The sequence below is a fragment of the Colossoma macropomum genome, unplaced genomic scaffold (assembly GCF_904425465.1).
Source record: "Colossoma macropomum unplaced genomic scaffold, Colossoma_macropomum, whole genome shotgun sequence".
Taxonomy (NCBI): domain Eukaryota; kingdom Metazoa; phylum Chordata; class Actinopteri; order Characiformes; family Serrasalmidae; genus Colossoma; species Colossoma macropomum.
Window position 1 is genome coordinate 21,700,054 of NW_023494796.1, and position 20,825 is coordinate 21,720,878.

The 20,825-nt window shown below is 38.8% G+C and overlaps 1 protein-coding gene across 2 annotated transcripts in view; it reads left to right on the forward strand.

Annotated features, from left to right (window-relative positions):
• rnf24 (ring finger protein 24) overlaps positions 1 to 18,274 on the forward strand; it is a 38,203-nt gene extending 19,929 nt beyond the window's left edge. For both annotated transcript variants that reach the window (XM_036583122.1, XM_036583121.1), the window contains exons 3-6: positions 2,739 to 2,781; positions 4,013 to 4,054; positions 10,399 to 10,478; positions 13,088 to 18,274. In XM_036583122.1, the coding sequence (XP_036439015.1) occupies positions 2,739 to 2,781; positions 4,013 to 4,054; positions 10,399 to 10,478; positions 13,088 to 13,238 (316 nt within the window). In that variant the 3' untranslated portion in view covers positions 13,239 to 18,274. The remainder of the gene's footprint in view (positions 1 to 2,738; positions 2,782 to 4,012; positions 4,055 to 10,398; positions 10,479 to 13,087) is intronic.
• Positions 18,275 to 20,825: the final 2,551 nt, after the last annotated feature.

Consider the following 20,825-nt stretch of genomic DNA (forward strand, 5'->3'; position numbering starts at 1 on the left):
CCATTGTTTATATGTCAGACAGGGTGCTTGACAGTTTTGTAGCGCTTGAAAACTACCCAGGGTCAGGCAGTTTTCAGAGCATCTGTGTGAAAGCACTTAAGATGCCATGCTGCGATATTGATAAAATTCAGTATCACAGTGTTGATTATTACAATATCAGATATCAAGATATCTGAAAATATTTAACTATGAATTAGTATAGTCAGTGAGTTAATGAACCCATGCTTTCTAAGTACAATGTTTTTTTAACCTATAAATGCCACTAAAATTAAAAATCAATATTGATATTTAACAACAATACCAGTATAGCAGTACAGGCATTATACAGTGTATGTCCAAAAGTTTATAGACGCCTGCTAGTCCAATATTTTTTCTGAAATCAAAGGCATTAATAGGGGGTCTGTTCCCCATTAGCTGCAGTAACAGTTTGTACTCTTTTGGGAAGGCTTTACACTAGATGTTGGAACGTAGCTGTGAGGGTTTAGCCACAAGAACCTTAGTGAGTTCAGGTACTGATCTTGGATGATTGGTTCTGGGTAATAATCGCCACTCAAGCCCACACCAATGGTATTTAATGGTGCTCCATCACTCCAGAGAACGCAGTTCCTCTGCTCCATAGTCCAGTACTAAGGGGCTTTATACCCCACTAGCAGATAATTGGCATTGGCAAGGCTCATGAGCGGCTGTTGGCATTCAATTGGCAACTTCTCTGTGGAGATGATACAAGCTATGTGTGTACAGTTGAACAGCAGTGAGCAGTGGGTGCACCTTAAAGTAGCTGAATTTGCCAGTTATAAGAGATGTCTACCAATGTTTGGACATAAACTGGATATTGCCCAGTAGTACTACCAGTACAAGAAAGAAATCCCCCAGGAACCCACCAAGTAGATTCCCATAACAGCTCCCATAAACCCCTCCCTCACTCGTCCTTCCACCATTGGGAGTTCTGCACCTTTACCTGCTGGTCTTTTTCAGAATGTCAGTGTCTCTCCTAGACTGTGCTGCCTGTTTTACAGATCCCTCTCACTCTGCTCCGAGAGGTTACGGTTAATTGTAATGGAGGTAAATCTTACAACCTTATTTTCATTGTATTTTCTTCCCCTTTCAACTTTTCTGACTAACCTCTACCTAAGAGGTTGATGTAATGGATAATATTGCTTATGATGTCAATGGGGTTGACTGTGTTAAACTGTGTTTTGATTTTATGTATCCAATATTGATGATGTCCTGGTATGAAGACATGCTTGCTGGGTTTATTGTTTATTGTTTTAGTTTCATTCTTTTGTGTAAAACATAAATCTGGTCAAGACTAAAAAAAACACCCTGGCTAAATTCCCCCGACGTTAATTCCGTACTAGTGTTCAGGCATTAACCTTAGCCACAGTACAATAAGCCGAAAGCTGTAGATGTTTGTTTATTTTTTTATTTCTTGCTGCCTCAGGACTGATGCATTCCAGTAATTTTCCACACAGTCAGACTCACTGATGTGCTCTCTCTCTGTCTCTCTCTCCCCCTCTCTCTCCCTCTCTCTCTCTCTCTCTCTCTCTGTCTTTCTCTGACACATTTATAAACACACAAGTATGTATTTTCATAATGGCCAGTTGAGTGTTGGTTCAGACAAGCTTAAGCCTAACAGTGGGTCTGCAAAATCTAGCTCTGACTAGCTGGGTCAAGTCCACAAGTCAGACACACATGTAAAGGTAGTTTGAACACTTAATGGGAAGTGTAAAATTTCCACAAGTGTAGTAATGTCCATCCCAGACGGCAGTCCATGCCCCTGTCAGTCATTATTAGATCCTGGCAGCTGATAGAGCTGACTGCAGCTAGCGTGGGTTCGAGAAGGAACTTAGTACAAAGGTCTGAAAACAATCCTTGTGGCCACACAGGAAAGAGACCAACGTATATTTAGCTGTCTACCAGAGAAGGAAAGCTATTATTAAATCTGTGCTGATTGCCAGTTATATTGTTTAGTCATGAAGCAGTCTGTTAATTTATGAAATTCATGTAATCAGTCCACAATATGCATCATGTCAGCCCTAAACCAGAGTAGAGAGCACTATATGAACATCCACATCAATTATTTTTGGACTAAACATTTGGATTCCATCAGTTAATCATTTTATTTTTTTAGCATTTGATAGGAGGACTTAAAGTTACACTAAGCACATTTATGTTCCATGATGACCTTAGAAAGTTCTACTTTTGTTTCTTGGTGGACGATGAAGTTGAGATTATGTAGCCAACTGCCTGTCTAGCATTTAGGCAGTGTACACACATTGCACAGTGTGCCTTTAAATCCTTTCGTTCATTTGCCTGGAGCTATATTCCATGATTAGTAAAAGCTGAAAGAAATATCTTTCATCTGTAATTGAATTGAAGTGCAATTGACCTTTAGTGGGTAAAAGCAGAATGAATGCATTTCATTTTTCCTTGGCTCGGTGACTCGCTCAAACCAAGACTTTGGCACATTAACAGGCTTTATCTCAGTTATTTACTGTCTGGTTCTCTGCCATCATCTTGGCTTGATTAGATAATTTTTTGCTATTGTTTACTCTGCTGTACTGTACACCATGACCCACACAGATTAAAATAAAAAAAACAAAAACATATATGTATATATATATATATATATGTGTGTGTGTGTGTGTGTGTGTGTGTGTGTGTGTGTGTGTGTGTGTGCTAATTTATCTTGAATTTTGTAACTAAACAAGAGATGCCTTCTTCCTGCATTGTTTCAGGTTGCGACATCAGGCACACAAGGAGCTCTATGCATACAAACAGGTAAATCCATTTTAAACAACTGTGATAGCACAGCTTGGCCGTGTGCTTTTGAAATAAGCATCAGGGCTTATTTTAGCCTGCTCATGAGTTCGATGTCTCCTGCCATGACTTAATTACATTTGCAGTTGTGTCAGCAGCCATATGTCTAGTAGGAGGTGGGGGATACTGTCCTTCCCCTGCCAAGTAATCCCCAACCGCTGAGGTCAAGACTGAATCCATATTAAATGACCGTATTTCATGGAAGGCCTGTTTACCTGTGTAATATTTAGGGTTATACGATCAGGACAGAATATCATAGTGAAATTAGAATGCTGCATATTGTGATTGCAATATTTCTTGGAACATTAAATGCTGAACTTTCTTCACTTTTTTTAAAAAAGATTTTATGTAGTATGTAAACACATTTAATGTTTCAAATGTACTCAGCCCATACAGTTCACAAACAGAAGCTAAACTGCTAAATTCAGTCTATAGCAGTTCAGCCCTGCCCATTCATACTGAAGTTATAAGAAGTGTTTCAGCACAACCTAATTTTTTTTAATGAAAAATACATTAATATAGACATCCATATTTGAGTGTGTGTTGTTGTGCAGCGAAAAATGATATTATGTTTCTATTAAGAGTACGAAGTACCTGTTAAAAGGTATTACACAGCATAGAATTTGATTGAAATAGCCTTGAACAGAGTTGAAGATTGGCTAATTATTTATCATTGTTGGATGATGTGAATCCCTTGATTCATCAAAATACCCCCAAAAAACTAATTTGGCACAGTTTTAAGATGTATTTCAGGACTTGTTTGCCTGTTGCAGCCTTTTTTGTGCAATCAGCATTACAAAAGCCAATAGTAAGATAACAATTTACAAAAAATGTATTGTGCAGCCCAGCAGTGATCGTGCTAGCACAACACCACTCCAGCACAGTTTACAGCGCTAATTAAAGAAGCAGAGAAGGCTGCAGGGTTATGTCCTCAGCAACTTTGTGCCCATTACGTAATTCCAAACCCAGTTGCAGATGTTGTGTTTTGGATATTCCACTCAGAAACCTTTTTGGACCACTGCTGTGACTGTTCTTCAGATCCTTTGAATTGGTTTGGCATAGTGTTAAAGCCCACAGTGCATGCAGACAGCTCTTAACACTCAACTCTGAACAACAGTTTATTGCTAGATTGTGAATATGCTATTGAAGAAATACTCAGTCATTTTCACTGCTCTTTGTATCTCTTTTGCAGGTTATTCAGAAGGAAAAGGTCAAAGAACTAAATTTACATGAGGTAAGGACATTTTCGTGTTCATTTTTAGCTTTGTTTGGCAGATGGTGTTCTTATTACTGCATGTATTACAATATGTAAAAATAGAAATCAAAAGTGTACTGGTTCATATTCTCCCAGTGTTTATTTACAATTGGCCCATATCATCACAGAACCCAGGAAAGACCGGAAAGACCAGAAATGAAGGATTAATAATAACTTGTGACAATAATAAAATATGACAGTTCTAGACAGAAACATCAAATCATATCCACAGTATAAAGCTCAAATCACTAAGACAGGTGCTAAAGTGCTTTATTAGAGCCATGTGATGAGATGGCTCTGCCAGTGGATACTGAGAACAACTTGCTAATGTACATAGAGTGCCCTGTGAGAGGGTTTTTGCAACTATAAATAAATCCAAGCTTCACACCTCCTGACTTCCAAATGAGTAATCTTTCTCACGCTCAAAAAGGAGCCACCTGTAATCTCATGTTAGGATGTTCATTTCAGAGGAGGGTGGTGTGCATTCTCTGGATTCATGGATCTTGGCTGTGTAGTGCTGTACACAAGGTTGATAGTAGGCCTGTTCTGGTAATACAGTCATTTTATTTGGTTATCTGTATAGAAAACGAATAAATATTTCCGTGTGTAATGGTCAGAAACTGACCGTTGATGAAGGATTATGGGCTACAGTTCCTAACTGCACACCAGCAGAATGTTTTTAATAATGTGGCCAGCAAGTCTAATACATAAAACTCACTTCCACTTGGGTCTTTTGTTTGAACTGCCATGTGAGTGCTAACCACTGTGAGTACTCTAGGGCTCCTATGCAGTGCCTCTTTACAGAAGTGCTGGAATTTCCCATAATCCACAACGCTAGGTTCACCTTAACAAAAGCCTTCCTCACCCTGAGACTTCAGGGAGCAAAGTGCTGTTTGTAGAGCCCAGGAGGTTTAGTCATGTATATATCCACACAGGAAAAATATCAAGCCACTTTTGCACTTTGTTTTTATTTTTCCTTTTGATGTTCTTTTTGCCTTTATTTATGTAAAACACCTTGATCTGCCCTTGTGTATGAAATGTACTAGATAAATAAACACGGCTTGCCTTTAGGGAAGCATGAGAACTTTGTGGAAGAGGAACTCCACCAGTTCTCCAAATTTTCAGAAGAATTTGCATATAAGAAACTAAAATGAAAATAGAGCATTCCTGAAGAAAAATGGTTCATACTAGGGAAATATACCATCTTGGGTTTCTTCAGTGCTTGTAATAGGAATAGATTTGTTTATTATATATTTTAATATGTAATGTTAATAATGTTTAAAATGCTGGCACATTAGTTAAAGTGGAAGTAAGCTGGTAAAAATAAACACGCTTCTTTCATGTTGGCCAACACCATGACCCCTGCGTTCTGTCATTAATATAATAACGAAACTTAAATCAGGAAACTTCTTTAGAATGAGTAGTTCTTCTTCAAAATACTCTGCCCTCCTTTATTTAGTCACCCACAGAGCACATGTGGTTCAGCTTTGACAAATGGTTGAAATTCCTCTTAAAACTTTTCATTGTAAAGGAGTTACATTAGTGCACCTTGTATCATCCGGATCAAACAACGGCATTGGGCATGAATAGATAGGCAGGATGAGTCCTTGGAGAAATATTAACTGTTTTCTAAGGTATATTGATTTGATCTGTGGCTTTGCTCACATGGAAAATTGAAAACTGCCCCAGATTTTCCTTTAGATCTCTTTCTGACATCACCAACAGCAGTGTGACAGCTAAATGGGAGAAATACATGGCCTCAAATGCTGTGGAAGCTTTTTTGAAAGATTAAAGAAGTTGATTACAGTTTGCCATTTCACTGCTTTGGGGAAGTTTTGCCTCTGAATTCTTAGAAATCTAGACATAAAACATGCAGGCGTTTTAAGGTACAAAGCCTGAGTAGTCTGAAAAAGCTGTTTGTTTGTGTGTTTGTTTTTTTAAGGTCTTTCTTGGAAGAATGAAAGTTGTAGCCAGGTCTGTGCTGGTCCTACTGTTGTTGCTGTTGTTGTTGGTCTTGATGTTTTTCCTTCAGTTAGATATTGAAACTTGACAACAACAACAAATTATAAGATCATTCTCTCAAAAATAGAGGGTCCTTTGGCACAAACTGTTGCTTATGTTTTGCTCCTTTCTTGTTTTGTTGTTGGTTGTTCACTTGGCATCTTTTTGGTCAGGAGAGATTTAACTAGAGATTTAACTAATTTTGCTCTTTGGCTCACCCTCAAAACAATTTGGTAGCTGTCACAAACACAACTTCATTTCTGTTACTAAATTTTTTGATGCATCTGTAGCACACCCAAGAAGTAAGCTTTAAAAGACACTTTCTTTAGTACGTGCGTCCATGCTCTTTCCAAAGCATTAAAAAACAGAAAAAAATTAGAGCCAATGTCATGGAAAGCCAAATTTTAAATGAAGCAATTTGATAAAGTAATAATTGTTGAAGTTTTAGCTGCAAAATTTTGTTTTTTTTATGCAAAATACTGAGCAGCCAATCAAAACAGAGTCCATTTGCATATATCGGGCTTAAAAGCACAAAACAGCTTGTTAAATTCTAAGGGATAAATTAAGGTTAGTAAAGTAAAACTCAATTAAGACTGTACCCTACACAAATGTTAGAAGTGTATAGTTTGAAGTGTAAGTTTCTTGAACAAAAATACAACAAAAATGTAAGATATGCTCTCTCTCAAGGGTCTCTCCTCTCCAAAGGCCAATTTGCAGTAGAATACGAGAAAACAGGGCTTACACAAACGGGCGTAGATCTGCATGGTCAAGTTTTTTGGCATCTTCGTTTTGCGCACACAAGCCGAAAGGAGAGACGTAATGTTTGCATTATTGTGTGCTATAGCCGTGTTGCTACCCAGAAAGGGACACTAAGTGTGTTATTTTGTTTTGCAGTATTTTATATGGACAGTCCAGTGGGTTTGGAGGTGTTCCTAGGCCTGTGGGTTTGGCTTTGGAATGTCTGTAGTGTATCTTTAAGGTGCTGTGTGTACAGAAAGGGGTCTGGCAGGATCTATAACTACAGAGAGAGTTACAGCATAACCAGCTACCATTGAGCTCAGCTGTCTGAATATTAGGTATTGGGCCTAAAATGTGATTACATAGATGTGGACATATGTTGTTTGTCAAGCATGCAAATATTCCCCTAATTCCCACTACACAGACACACAAACTGTGCACTTGTGGCTGCTGTTGGGAGATCCTGTTTGCTTCTTATCAAAATAACAAATTTTACGAGGAAAACAAAGAGAACCTATGTAAACTTAGTCTTAAAGGAAAGTTCCAGGTAGAAATATTTTGGCGTGTCTTGGAGCTCCCATCAAATGGCCATCAAAAAAACAAGACCAAAGGATGCAAAAATCCAAGGAGGTGTTTATTTACTGAAACAAAGCCTTGAGAGTCTGCAGGTTGTTAGGTAGTGATAAGAATAGATTATGTAGGGTGAATATGCTCAAAGAGAGAGAGGAAGAAAAGAGAGAGGAGAAATAAAGTCTCATTTTAATTCAGCGAAGACTACCCATAGGAATCACCTTGGAAATTTGGTGACCTCTCTCACTTAACTCAGAAACACTGCTGAGTGAGAAAAGTGAGGGGATGAGGAAGGGAGGAAGAAGAAAGAAAGAGAGAGTGAAAGAGAAGAGAGATGCTGCCTATCTCAGAGGTCCATTAGGGGTCTGGGTGCTGTTGCTGGCCTTGTGAGTGTCCCTCTACAGTTAGCCTTCAGATGGCAGCTGTGGCTCTACTGCAGTCCTCCAGCTGTACTGTAGTCTATTAAACAGTGGGATGAGTGACGATATATATCAGTGAGTCATGATAAATGAGAAAATGTAGCTATTATTATCTATTTGATGTTGGAATAACTGTTGATAATTGTGGGCTAAGTGATAATAGGCGAAGTATATTTTTATCTCACTCATGCACTGATAACACCTTAGCTCATCGCACAGAAGATTGGAGGTTTGATTCCCCATCCAGGCAAGAACACCGCTGCTACATCAATAAGAGTGTTTCGGCAAGACTGCCAAAGCTACATACTTCTATCATTGTAGTTGCATATAGTGAAGAGCACCAGCTAAAAAAGTCAAGGTTTACAACAAGTGTAATGTATCATTTTTATTTCAGTATCAGCTACAATAAGAGGTTATTTATTAGCATTATGCATCCTTAACAATAACTAGTAATTATAGTAATTACCTATGAGGTCTGTGATTTTAATCCTGTTTTAATCTGAGTGTGTAGTTTGTCTGACAGTAATAATTGTGAAGTAAATAGTTGTCTGTGAATTCCTGAACTCTGACCTCTCGCAGTAATAGTAGTCTTGCTGTAATCCACCTCATGCTAACGCAGTAACAAAACATAACAAGCATGTCTGTGTTGTTATTGTTATTGAGAGTTTCCTGTGGGGCTCAGACCAACATGAATATGTAGGCTATGTGAGAATATGGAGAAGTTACACAGATACTTTTGTCTTGTTTCAATCATCAATGAAATGCTTCAGATTTCATTACAGAACCTATACTGGTAAAACTATGACTTGAACAGTACCTCCTGGTAGTGCCATATTTAGTATTGTCTCTTCTTAAAAAGGAACTCGCGCTGCAGACACAGACATTTACCCCTTCTTCCCACATACATGCACACATAAACACACAGCTGCCCATTGTGTAGCACTCGTTCACTCTCCCTGTTATTGTCCATTTTGCATAGGCTGTGTCAGTCTCACACCAGTATCTCTCACAGCATTTTGCCCCTCCATGTACAATGAAAATAAATTGCACACAATGGCAGCCAGAAGCACTGACACCAGGGCCCACCAGAACACCATATATTCAACAATACTGTGTGATAAGACACACATAAGGATGATAAATAAAACAGTGTACTCTGATAATGAGCTGCAAGTACACACACCTTTTGTCTTGGGTCCCATATACTAGGGGCAAAGCTGAATAGTGTCTTTTGCAGTACAGTCGTTTTCTTGAGCAAGCAAGTAGGACCATTAGAGTTTTAGTGAGTGAATACATTTAAAATAGCATTTGAGAAGTAACATTAAAAAATTAAAAACATTAAAAAATGTTTTCACAACTACTCTGTGGGCAGATTTTAATGAGCCATAATCTTTGAATTACCCAAATGCCTAAAGACCTGTACATAGGTCTGCACTTCACACGCATAACTAAACTTACATATTAACTTCATAAGTTACAGGAAAATTCAAAGTAGTTACTGAAAGAAAAGTCTGAAGATTAATAACTGAATAAAAAACAAAGTGTTAAGAAAGGAACCAGCTGAGAAGCTCTCATGCACATTTCAGAATCTGTCTCTACCCCATTCCCACTGTTATATGACCATTTAATCAAGCCCAAATGTTCTGCAGGAATCTGCTTCGTAGCATTTGCTGGTTGGCAAATCAAGGTGTTTCCTATGGCTTACTCAGCCCTCTGCCTGTACATGTTCTTCAAGAACCCGGGAGTGTTCTTCATGGTGACAGTGTTCTTAATCATTCTTAAAATCATTCTTAATCATTCTTAATCATTTCTTAAAAATAAGTCTCATCCTGACTACAGATAATTTCTTAAGGCACTAGGTGACCTTTTCAACAGCGAAGACACCGTCTTTTCGACAGTGAAGTTAACCAGTGTTAAAGGACAGGTTTACTATTTTTATCTAAATCTTGTCATAATGGCAGCCTAGTAGTCATGATGATTGAGGCTTTCTTTAGACATTTAGAGAAGGGTATATTTGAAAGATTTCAGGCTTTGTACTTGTGCCCCATTAACCTCCATTATACTAACAAACTAAATATTTGACTAACAAAGCCTAAATATTTGACAGGGTTGACTGACAGTCAAACAAAAAAGAAAACTTTGAGTGTTTCTCTTTAATTTAAGTTCTACAGGATTTAAGTTAAACCTACTGAAGTGAATAAGATAAGTTTAAGGTTTAATTCTAAATAAGATTAAGGTTTAATTCTGAGTTATATCAGCACTGCACATTTTATTGTTTACGCCTGTAGTCAAATATAAGCAAAATGGAGGTCAACAGCTTTTTTTGTGTCCTTAGTGAACTGTTAACTGTTGATGTTGATAGAACTGGAAATAAAGACTTGTGTCTACTCAAAGCCCCAGAACCCACATTCTGTATACATAAAGCATCAGTCTCACCTTACTGGCTCAGCGACCTCTAATGCCAACACAAGCCTGAATGTTCAGTGTAGTTCAGTGGACGGCAGTGTTGATGCTTGGGATATTGTGTATAAACAACGTATTTTGTGTGCTCATTGACTGGAATATCCATTAACGTCTCTCGCTCTCCGTCCACAGATCTGTGCGGTGTGCTTGGAGGAGTTCAAACAGAAGGATGAGCTGGGGATTTGCCCGTGCAAACATGCCTTTCACAGGAAGTGAGTACCACTTGTGTCATTTATTTGGAAAACTGAAAGGGACACAGGCTTAAGTGCCTGAACATGCATCAGCTGTGAAGACTAGGGGTGAGAGAAATAAATTAAATAAAACAGTATCACAGTATTTAAAAAACAGTCTAGATATATGGAGGTCCAAGTACTGATGTTTCATTTATTTTTTTTACACTTAATATTGTATTGCAGGGCCTCTATCATTCCCACCTCTAGTAAAGGCCCAGCTTGGGAGAATGAGAGCGATACATTGCATCTTCTCTTCTGTGATCTTAAATGGACGACACTTGCCTGTGAAACAAAAACAGTGAATTCTTTGCAGCTAATGCAAAACAGCTGTGCGTATGTGTGGATACATGTGCAGGCATGTATGTGCAAGACAGGAGGTTACTGGAAACGTAGCTGACCTACATGAATGGGAGGTCTCTTTTGGCAAAGTGCCAGCCCTCTCCTTCACCTCCTCTTCCCCCTCTTCCCCCTCTCTGTAGGAGTGCTGTGACTGGCCTGTTTGTGGAAGCTGAGGCCCCACACTGGCCTAGTTAACAGCAGTGGTGTATGTCAGAAGGCGGTGACTTTTACTGGCACTCCACTGTGTGTAAACAGACCCAGTGGAACATCTCTGTGGGGGACTCAGAGAGGAAAGGGAATAAGCTATAGGGACTTAAAGGGAGCCACAGCACAGGCTCTATGAGCAAACATATATGTACACTCTCAACTAGACCTGGGCGATAAAATTATAACGATAATTATCAAAATGATCAAAAACTATAACGAAAATGATGAAAAATGTTCTTCAATCCAGCATTAGCAGCAAAGGCTTAAAATTTTAACAGCTGCTACTTTGGTACATTAGATGTAATATACAGCTTTTACCTGCTAGATGGGGAAATTTTGCCATTTGCTCATAACAGCGCAATTAGGAGAGTTAGCTAGCTTTATGTGTTCAGAAAAAATATAATTTATATATAGTGAGCATATTAGATCAGCATAACCCTTTTGTTTTCTTCAGGGTTCAAAACACTATTCAGCTATCCAAACTTAAAGTGGCACCTTAGTAATTGTTAATTGATGTTGAATGACTTAGGAAAATAATTTGTGATAAGATTTTTTGGCCATATTGCTCACTGCTTGGTTGTCACTTAAAAAGAAAATCCCTCAAACTACCCTTCACTGTTTCTGTTGCCCTTCCTAAGGGACCCAGAGGCCTAGAAAATCTGCAGTGAATAATTCAGCAGTGTGGAGCATGGACGCCTCAGCCCCACTGACTTCAGATTAGCCTGTCTGTGTATCTTCACTGCTTTCAGACTTGTGCTTTCTCTTCAAATCAGCTAGATGGGTCATATTCATTAAATCTACAACCACATTCTGTCTGAAGCACTGCACACAGAGATGAGATTAACAGAACAGATATGAGATCATGCTGTAGACTTGATTCAGTCTAAGTGAATTTATCTGAAGTAAGGGTGCACCAGTCATTGATTCTTATGACTGATTCCAAATTTACTTACAGCTCAGTGGGTAAATCGCTAACTTTTTTGGGCCAATCGGACAAAATAAAAATAAATCTTGCATTAGGAGTGAATATTGTTGTCGAATGCGATCACGCACCTTTAATCTGAAGTGTGTGCAGTTGTGTAATAACGATACTCTACTACAACAGTACTCCCTGCCAAATGATGGACAAGGGAAGAGAAGCCTAAGACATGCCACGTGCTTTAAGATGCCCAGCTTTCATTCATGTGACCAAAACAAGTGGTCACAGAAGTGTCTGTTAGTAGATGTTGTTGTATTGCAGCTGTGAGGGTCCTGCTCTGGTCTTTGTCGCATTGTCACAGTGGGAGGGGGAGTGAGCTCCAGAGAACATGACGTCCAGCACAGCTGTTTAATTTCCTATTTCCACATCTCACCCACTGAGGACACTGTTTTTGTTTTGTATGTTGTGGAATGCAGTACATGATTCATTGGTGCACCCCCCCACAAACACATCCCTCTGTCCATCTTATAGTATATCCTATACATTTCGACATTTTAAAAGTCTGAAGTCACTTGTTGTACAAATAATTTGTATTACTTTGTTTACAATAGTATCTTTTATGTACAATTATTAGTGTTGAAAGTGTAATCTAAACACCCAAAGATATGTTTAGGTATTAGATAGCTTTATTCATTTTTGTATTTTTGAACAAGAACATATTAAATGATAAGTAATATACTGAAATTGTCTGTCTACAGTAATTTTTGATTTGTAGTTTGATCACTTTTCAATTTTTAGATTTTCAATGTATTATAATTTAATTCTTAATGCTATACAGCTTATTATTTTTGAATCTTTGATAACTCTGTTTATCATTTTGGACACGTTTTTTTGTTTACAGTTCCCTAGCTAACTTACACAGGACTCACCATAGCATATTAGAATAATTTTAAACATGCATTTGCGAATAAATGAATTTTATATTATAGAACACAGTGATTTCTAACTTTTGAATGGTTGTGTATGTATTATGTTCAGTACTTTGGTCAGCTATTGTTTTAAGTGTGCTTTACATTTAAAACTGACTTCTACCCCATTGTTTCTCTGACTCTGCCCCTCTCAGGTGCCTCATTAAGTGGCTTGAGGTGAGGAAGGTGTGTCCGCTCTGTAATATGCCCGTTTTGCAGCTGGCACAGCAGCAGGGGACGTCTGAGACAGTGGCAGCGGTGGCCTCCACGCAGCAGCACCTGCCTGGAGTGGAGAACCTGGTGTAGCCCCGACCCCCCCATCCTTCATCCTGCACCCTCACTCCCTCACTTGCTCTACTGTACAGGTACTCACATCCATGCCAAGGGCAGGCTGGAGAACACACACATGTGCCGGACTGCGTTCTGCTCTGTTTCTGCCTCTGTGGATTCGCAACCGATTCTCACCATACTACGATGACTGCCGAGTCCCAAGAACCTTTTTTGTTTATTTGGATTTTTTTCATATATATTTTTTTTTATTGGGAGGACAACGAAGAACTTTTTCCACGGCACTGTGCCGCGGATGTCCGGACTGTTCCACACCAAAGCACTTTTTTTCTGGGGACACCAGCACAAGAGGCGACAGAAACAACACAAACTATACAAACAGCAAGAAAAGAAGAAAAAAAAAACACGTCAGAAACGGCTGCGTTTTTGTTAACAAGAGTTTCTTTTGTTTTTTTTTAACAAGCACTTTACATGGACTCGAAATTAATTGCTTGTGAAAGACAGTAGCAAGGTCATATTTTATATTCTTTCAATTAACTGTATTATTTCTATATATTTCCCCTTTTTTAGTAAGTACAGAACCACATAATTTTGATTGGTCTTAGAGAGGACTTTCCTTAAGTTTATACTGTATATTAAAGAAGGGATGACAAGCTTTCCACAGTATGTACGTGAGGGGAAGAAGTGGGAGGTTGAGTCCTCTTCCAAAAATTAGGAGTCAGGTGGCTCACTATTGAATATGTAGTGCACTAGGTAGGGTGCTTAGGCACCAATATAGTGCACTATGTAGGTAATATGGAGCCAACTTGGTTTCAGCAGCTGTCACGTCATGAAGTAGTGTTGGTATTGATGGAAATAGCCCTTATATGCTGATCTGAGACCAGTTTTTCGATTGTCTTAGAATGATTAAAATAAGCGTGCGAGTGGGGCAGCTGGTCTTCATCAGTGCAAAACGGTGTCTCTTTGACTGGACTTGTGGACAGGCACTGGAATGACCTCAGGGTGTCGGCCAAACTAATGTGAATAAGAGTTTGATGGAGGTCACTTTAGCCCAGTGGAGGTTGATTCCATAAGTTCTGGTAGGTGTTTATGTTTAAACTGCTGCCACGCACACATACTATACACATATTCACACAGCTGGCATACTCTAGCAGCATACTTTAAGCTGTGTCGTGCGAAGTCTGTGCAAAGTTATCTGGAAAGGCCTAATCGTTCTAAAAGAAAAAGGCTAAAATCAGCATTGTTTTCACGCCTGTTTAAGTACAGTATTTATTACACTAGAGTCCACTAGAATCTGAATGTTAGGCACCCATTGTGTAACACAAGGCAATGTGAATCACACTGTCAGTCCAATGTGAGATCGTTTCCTGGAACAGGGAGTCCAAAGTGATCATCATTCTTCCTCTCACTTATATAACGGATCCCACCCCATACTGCCTCCATGTCCAAAAACAGATCAACTCAAAGCATTACTCACTCTTTGGCGCTGACTGTCTAAGTTTGCAGAATACTGAAGTTACTGTTGAGCTGTGTTTGAGTATACTGGAGTAATGGAGAAACCTTGAGAGCTAGATGTATGTATGAGTGAAGTCACAGGGCAAAATGTGCCTTGATGCGATCGTAATATGTGCCCATGATGCGACTGCAGTTTATCCTGCAAGCTGTGCATAGCCCCTGTCACTAACAGCTTGCTCAAGATGTACAGAAAGCGAATGTTGGCTGTGTGCACATATCCGGTCGCATCGCAGCATATTGTATCTTCTCACAGACATGCATCTGATCCTGAGAGTTTAAAGTCTTATTCAGATGGTAAATATTGTTTCAGCACATCTTTGAGGCTTGCGCTGTATCTGCCATCGTTAAAGGAAGAACATGTCTTTATAAACCCTATTGCTCACGGTTTTATAAGGTGGAGGGAAATGATGTGACTGGCTGCTGTGAGTCGCTCAAAGTTTAGTAAATCAAGCGGACTATGTAATCAGCTACACGTATAATATCTCCGCCCACTTTTTGTGTGATCCTTCCATGTTTTGCACGGCCCTCCCTTAAATGCATGAGGAAAATAATTGCGTTTTTGTTTCACAATACACATAAACTGCGCATTGGGCTTGCATGTCAGTTTCATATATAACATGCAGAAAGAACGTGTCTCATTTGTGCCTGGAACTGGAGCGAAAGGCTTAGTACATTGGGCCCTTAGTGTTGTATTCAGTATATATCTGTAAATCACAAGTTGGTTAGGCTAGATACTGTTTTTTATCAGAAAAACAAATCAGTAAACTGGCGCAGACTGACGAAGGGATTAGACTGTGGTTCATTTTCATGGAATTGTGACGTTATGCACTACAGTGTCTTGAGCCTGTGTTTGTTTGTCTTGGCGTGTAGTAAGGCACAGCTTTCCAGGGAAGAGAGGAAGATGACTTAAAATTCCAAAACCCTGAGCTAACCTTCCCCCCTTTCTTTTCCCGTTCACAAACACAACAGAATGGTTCTCTTTAAGTCAGGCACATCCAGTCACACCCCTCACGTACAACACACTGCATGAGGATAACTGAAACCTTAGGTAGGTTAGCAGCTTAGAAAAGAAAGGATCCATTGCTGCAGGCCTGACTGTCGTTTGTATGTTCCAGCATTGCTCAGCATATCCGCTGTGGGGTCCAGCACTTTGTGCCAAACTCACAAAAAGGCTATGAATGTGTGTAGCTCATTTCCCATACTGCATTGCTCCACGCTGGCCCCTTTTCTACACTGAGCCAGGTGTAGCGCCTCTGTCAGCAGGTTGGCCATTGTACCTAGCGGAATAAAGCCAGCTCTTTCTGAAGCTATATTCTGGCCATTTCCATCTGACTGGTGTGAACCCCCTGTGCATTGTTCAGGGTGACCCCCGGATGGCTTTTGTGTTACCCCTGATTGCAGTGGCTAAGAGGGGAAAATGCTGCATAGGGCATTTCCGATAGTGTGCAGAGGTTTCAAACAGGTTTCAATTCTATAAAAAAGTAAGGCAATTGGCCTTAGTTATAAATAATAACGATTCTCTGGCACAAGCCACCATTGTTGGGATGTCCAACAACGATATATGACAATTCCCTTATCTTTAGGGAACAAATTCTCATATAGTGTACACCTTTACCTACTACCATTGCAGTCAAGTTCAGTTTAAATGTATACAAGTGTCACTGATGATGAATGTATGGCAATAGAGTGCTGTGAAAATGTGAATCCTAATGTGAACATAGTTGCTTGTGTCCAAGTCTGCCATGTATGTCATATTTATACACACCAGTCTTGATATTAGTGCACCAATCTATTGAGGCAGAACATCTTCCTAAAATTCTATAGCATTCTGATGATTTTCAAACAACCCTTAAAACATTACCACTAACAGACAGGCTATGTAACACCTAGTTACAGAAAGGTAATTAAAAAAGTAAACAACAACAAAAAATCAAAACCCAAGTCAGTCTTAAGTGTGTTTGTGTAAAAGGCACAAGAATGAAGGATGAAGTTCTTCCAGGTGCCAAGAGATCTGCACAGTTTACATAGAAACACATAGCAGGGCTTCATATAATATAAAAAAATAATGTATATCTACACATATTAGTCACTTTCAATGTGATAACAGTCATTACTGGGACAGGTACCAAAACTTGGGAGGCCTAAATTGGACCTTTTTTTAACCAGGTTGACTAGGGATGCACCAGTATGGGAACTGTGGGCTGATGCTGATACCTGATATTTTTCATGTACATATCTGCCGACGCTGACGAACACAGAAATGTAACATTTATTTGTATGGGGCTACAAATGCAGTAAAATGAAGTAAAATGTAGATACTGTATCCAAGCTTGGCCTAAACTTTCTGGTCTTCTGAAACACAATAAATAAATCATCAAGTATCAGTTTGAAGCATCAGTCAAATCTGCTGTTTTTTTTGTTTTTTTTTTAAGCAATTATCTACCAATACCAAATGGTTCCAGTATCATCGTGCATCCCTAAAGTTGGCCCAGAATGAACTTCTGTCTGTTCTGTATTAGGAGGCAGTAAACTCACTGGTTATGTCTGAGAGAATGAGCTTTAGTAATGTATATGAATGGCTGAAGTGGCATTCTTGTGGGCCACTGAGACCCAGTCCTGGCTCTTAAGGCGCATCAGTCTGAGTTAGGGCTGCACGATATGGACAAAGTACCATATTGTGAGTGCACTGCTACATATTGCGATTGTGATATGCCTGGCAATATATGAAAAACATGTTAATGAATCCTTATTTTTGACCAAAATCATTTACGTTTGTTGGATCATGTAAATGCCTTGATTAGTCCAAACACCCACAGAAACTGATCTAGATCATCTGTGATTGGTCAGATTGCTCATGGCAGACAGTTTAAAAGACTGTGATTGGTTAGAGTCTCATTTGCATATTGCAGCCTTCTGCGATATCAGTATTGCAAAGGCTAATATCATGATACTGACTACCTTATGAAATATTCTGCAGCCCAAGTCCATGAAAGTAGGCCTGATTTGTAGCTGAGTCACGACAGCACGCTCATTCATTTTGTTCAGATTATCTAACACATGGATCCTCATTCATAATTAACTGCCAATATTCAGATTGTAGGCTTTGAGCCTTGATATTGTATAGACTCCCACCTCCGCTCCTTTCTTATTCCTCTGCACCCCCCCGTCCCTCTGTGGTTCGTGGTGTACAGTGAGTGTATTTTTCCAGTGTCAAACTGAGCTCTGTTATGTGCTACCTCCCATGCCCCCCCCACTAGGGCTTCCTATAGTGTGCCCCCATACAATCATTAACCCTTGCACTCACAGCCACCTGTGTCTACGTAGCATAGCCCTTAAACACACCCCTCCCACTTCCCCCTCACTCCCCCCACTCTCCCTTGTGTTTAACACTGATAATGTTTGTGAAGCTCACAAACATGTTTGTAAAACTAAAAATTCTGCAGCAGAATATTTTTGGAGACATTTGCTGTACAGTATTTGTAAGCTCTATTTTTGTATATTTAATTGACATTTTGGAGAAAATAAAAAAAGAAAACAAAGATGAATTTTTTTCGTTTGTTGTTTTGCTAATTTTGTGTTTTATTCATTTAAAAAAATGTTGCATGTGATTGACTTGAACTGTAAATAAAATTACCAAGTTTTGAAGGTAATAAAAGTGAATCCTGGCCTTGTCTTTCTTCAGCTTGACAAACAGCAACAGTAACAACATGTTCAGTACAAAAGGGCAAAGAGTGGACACACGCTAGTGCCTCTAGAAAAAGCTCATCCTGATGTATATTAATAATCTTTGTTATGTAATATACAATAATATAGGTTCTGTACACTGAAATATTATAAACAAGTCTCCAAAAGGTATTCCTAGGTATTGTATCCAATATTTCAAGTAGTTTAGGAACAATAGAAAGTCATTAAATTATAAATAATCTGTAATTATTTAATGACAATAATACAATAATCAAGTTATCTGCTTCAAGATTTGATCACCACTTTTGAGATAGGAGGCATTGTGGATAATAATTTTTAGTAACGTCATTACTGATGTCCTCATTTTCATTACAGCAGTAATGATCAGGACACATAAAATTATTATCATATTTTTACAACTTTGCTTCTTACTGATTAATCAAAAACCCAGTCTAGCATATTATGAACATTTTGTACAATTATCTGGTTTTGTATTATGTCACATATAAATTCCAGCCTTTTGATAGCCATTGGTAGTGTACAAAACACATGGGCAAGCCTCACAGGGTCAAGAGCCTGTCAGTAACACACTGTACTGTCACTTTGGTGTGACTCCCCCAGGGATCACTACAGTTGGCGCATATGCACTAAAGCCAGTTGGACAGCTGGACTCGCTCTTCTTATCAGTCAGCCCATTCGGACGTGCTACCTGCAGTACCTGCTTCACATTCTGTAAACTAACATTTGCACTTGTACCATCTCTGTCAATTTTAGTTCAACGGTTCAGCCAATCAGACATTGGAGAAATTGATCATGGCAGTGTGCCTGGACTTACGCGTAATGACCAAGGTTCTGTTAAAGTTCACAGCATTCAAAGCATGTAAAGCAATCACTGTTGACATCCTCAGTCGGTCCAGCCTCAGAGTGGTATGTGAACTTAGTATTCATGAAGAGTGAATTATGGGCAAACAGTAGTGCATCAGTTTAAAAAAGCTCTCCATAAAATGCTTAAATACAGGTGTAGTAGATTTTATATTTCAACTGTCAGTGAGCATTATTGCTCACATTTGTTTACTTTGTTTACATGTATGACATTTAGCCATAGAATGAGTTGGTTGGATAGTTGGTTTATTTATTTATTAATCAATCAATTATTTGCTTTCACTATTATTTTATTATTTGGTCAAAAGGCCATAAAGACAAAAAACTATATACCAAATAAAGGTAGGTTGGTTTCATTTTTTTTTGTACTTTAATGTACTTTATAAGATTACATTATACTTTATTTCTGAAATACTTAATGATTTAAATTTCTAATTTAAAATTAAATTGTTAAATATAGTTAAAAAATATGTTTGTTCTTTCATTGGGTGGGGGGGTTGGTTAGGCCAACTTTCTGGCAGACAAATTTGTACTAGAAGTTGCCTATTCCACTGAAAAAATACACTTTTGTTCTTGCCTTTTTATGTGAAGCAGACAGGTTCTAGATTAATAAACTGTAGTGGGGGGAGTCAATGATTTGATTACTGTTATTTAGGACACTATTCAGTGTTCACTGAGCCAGTATTTTTGTATATTTGTGTATATTTCTAGTTGTATATATGCCTGTAGATAGTTTTTTGTGTATATTCCTGCCTCTTTGTAATAAATGAGATAGATTTATTTGTAGTTGACAGTATTATTTATAACAACAACAATAACAATTTTGCTGAGCCTGTACATTCTTCTTTTCATATTGTACCACCCTCATTATTTTAACTGTGCTGTGACTGCTAAATTTCCTTTGAGATTAATAAAGTATCATCCATCCATCCATCCATCCATCAGTATAACACCAATCTTAAACTGTAGGCCATCTGAACAGATACACCTTCCATACAGGTGTGTTTGGTAGGCTTACAGTTGCTGACTGTAGCCCATCTGTTTATCAGCCTCGCTCTACCCCATTCACAGTTGAAAGGGACGTCATAAGACCACCCCGATCAGATATTATTTAGGTGGTGGACCATTCTCAGCACAGCAGTGACTCTGGCATAGTATTGGAACGAATGTATTGGGCACAGTGGTGTTGCAAGGGTGCACTTCACTGGGTACTTTACTACAAGCCTCTACCTTGTAGCACCACCTTGCTGATGTACAGTTAGAGACAGAGAGACTGTAGCCTATGTGTTGATGTACAGTTTGTGTTGGTGAAGGACCACTCTCAACCTAGCAGTGACATTGACGTGTATTAAAACTGCAGCTACTACACCTGTATTTGTAACTGTGCCAAACTACATTGAATGAACGTTATATTTGATCCCAAAACGAGTTCAGTCAAATAGAGGCATTCTTACACCGCTAGTAAAACAGTGAACCTTCTACTGTCCAAGAAGGCAAACAGGTCCTAGATCAGTATCAGGCCCA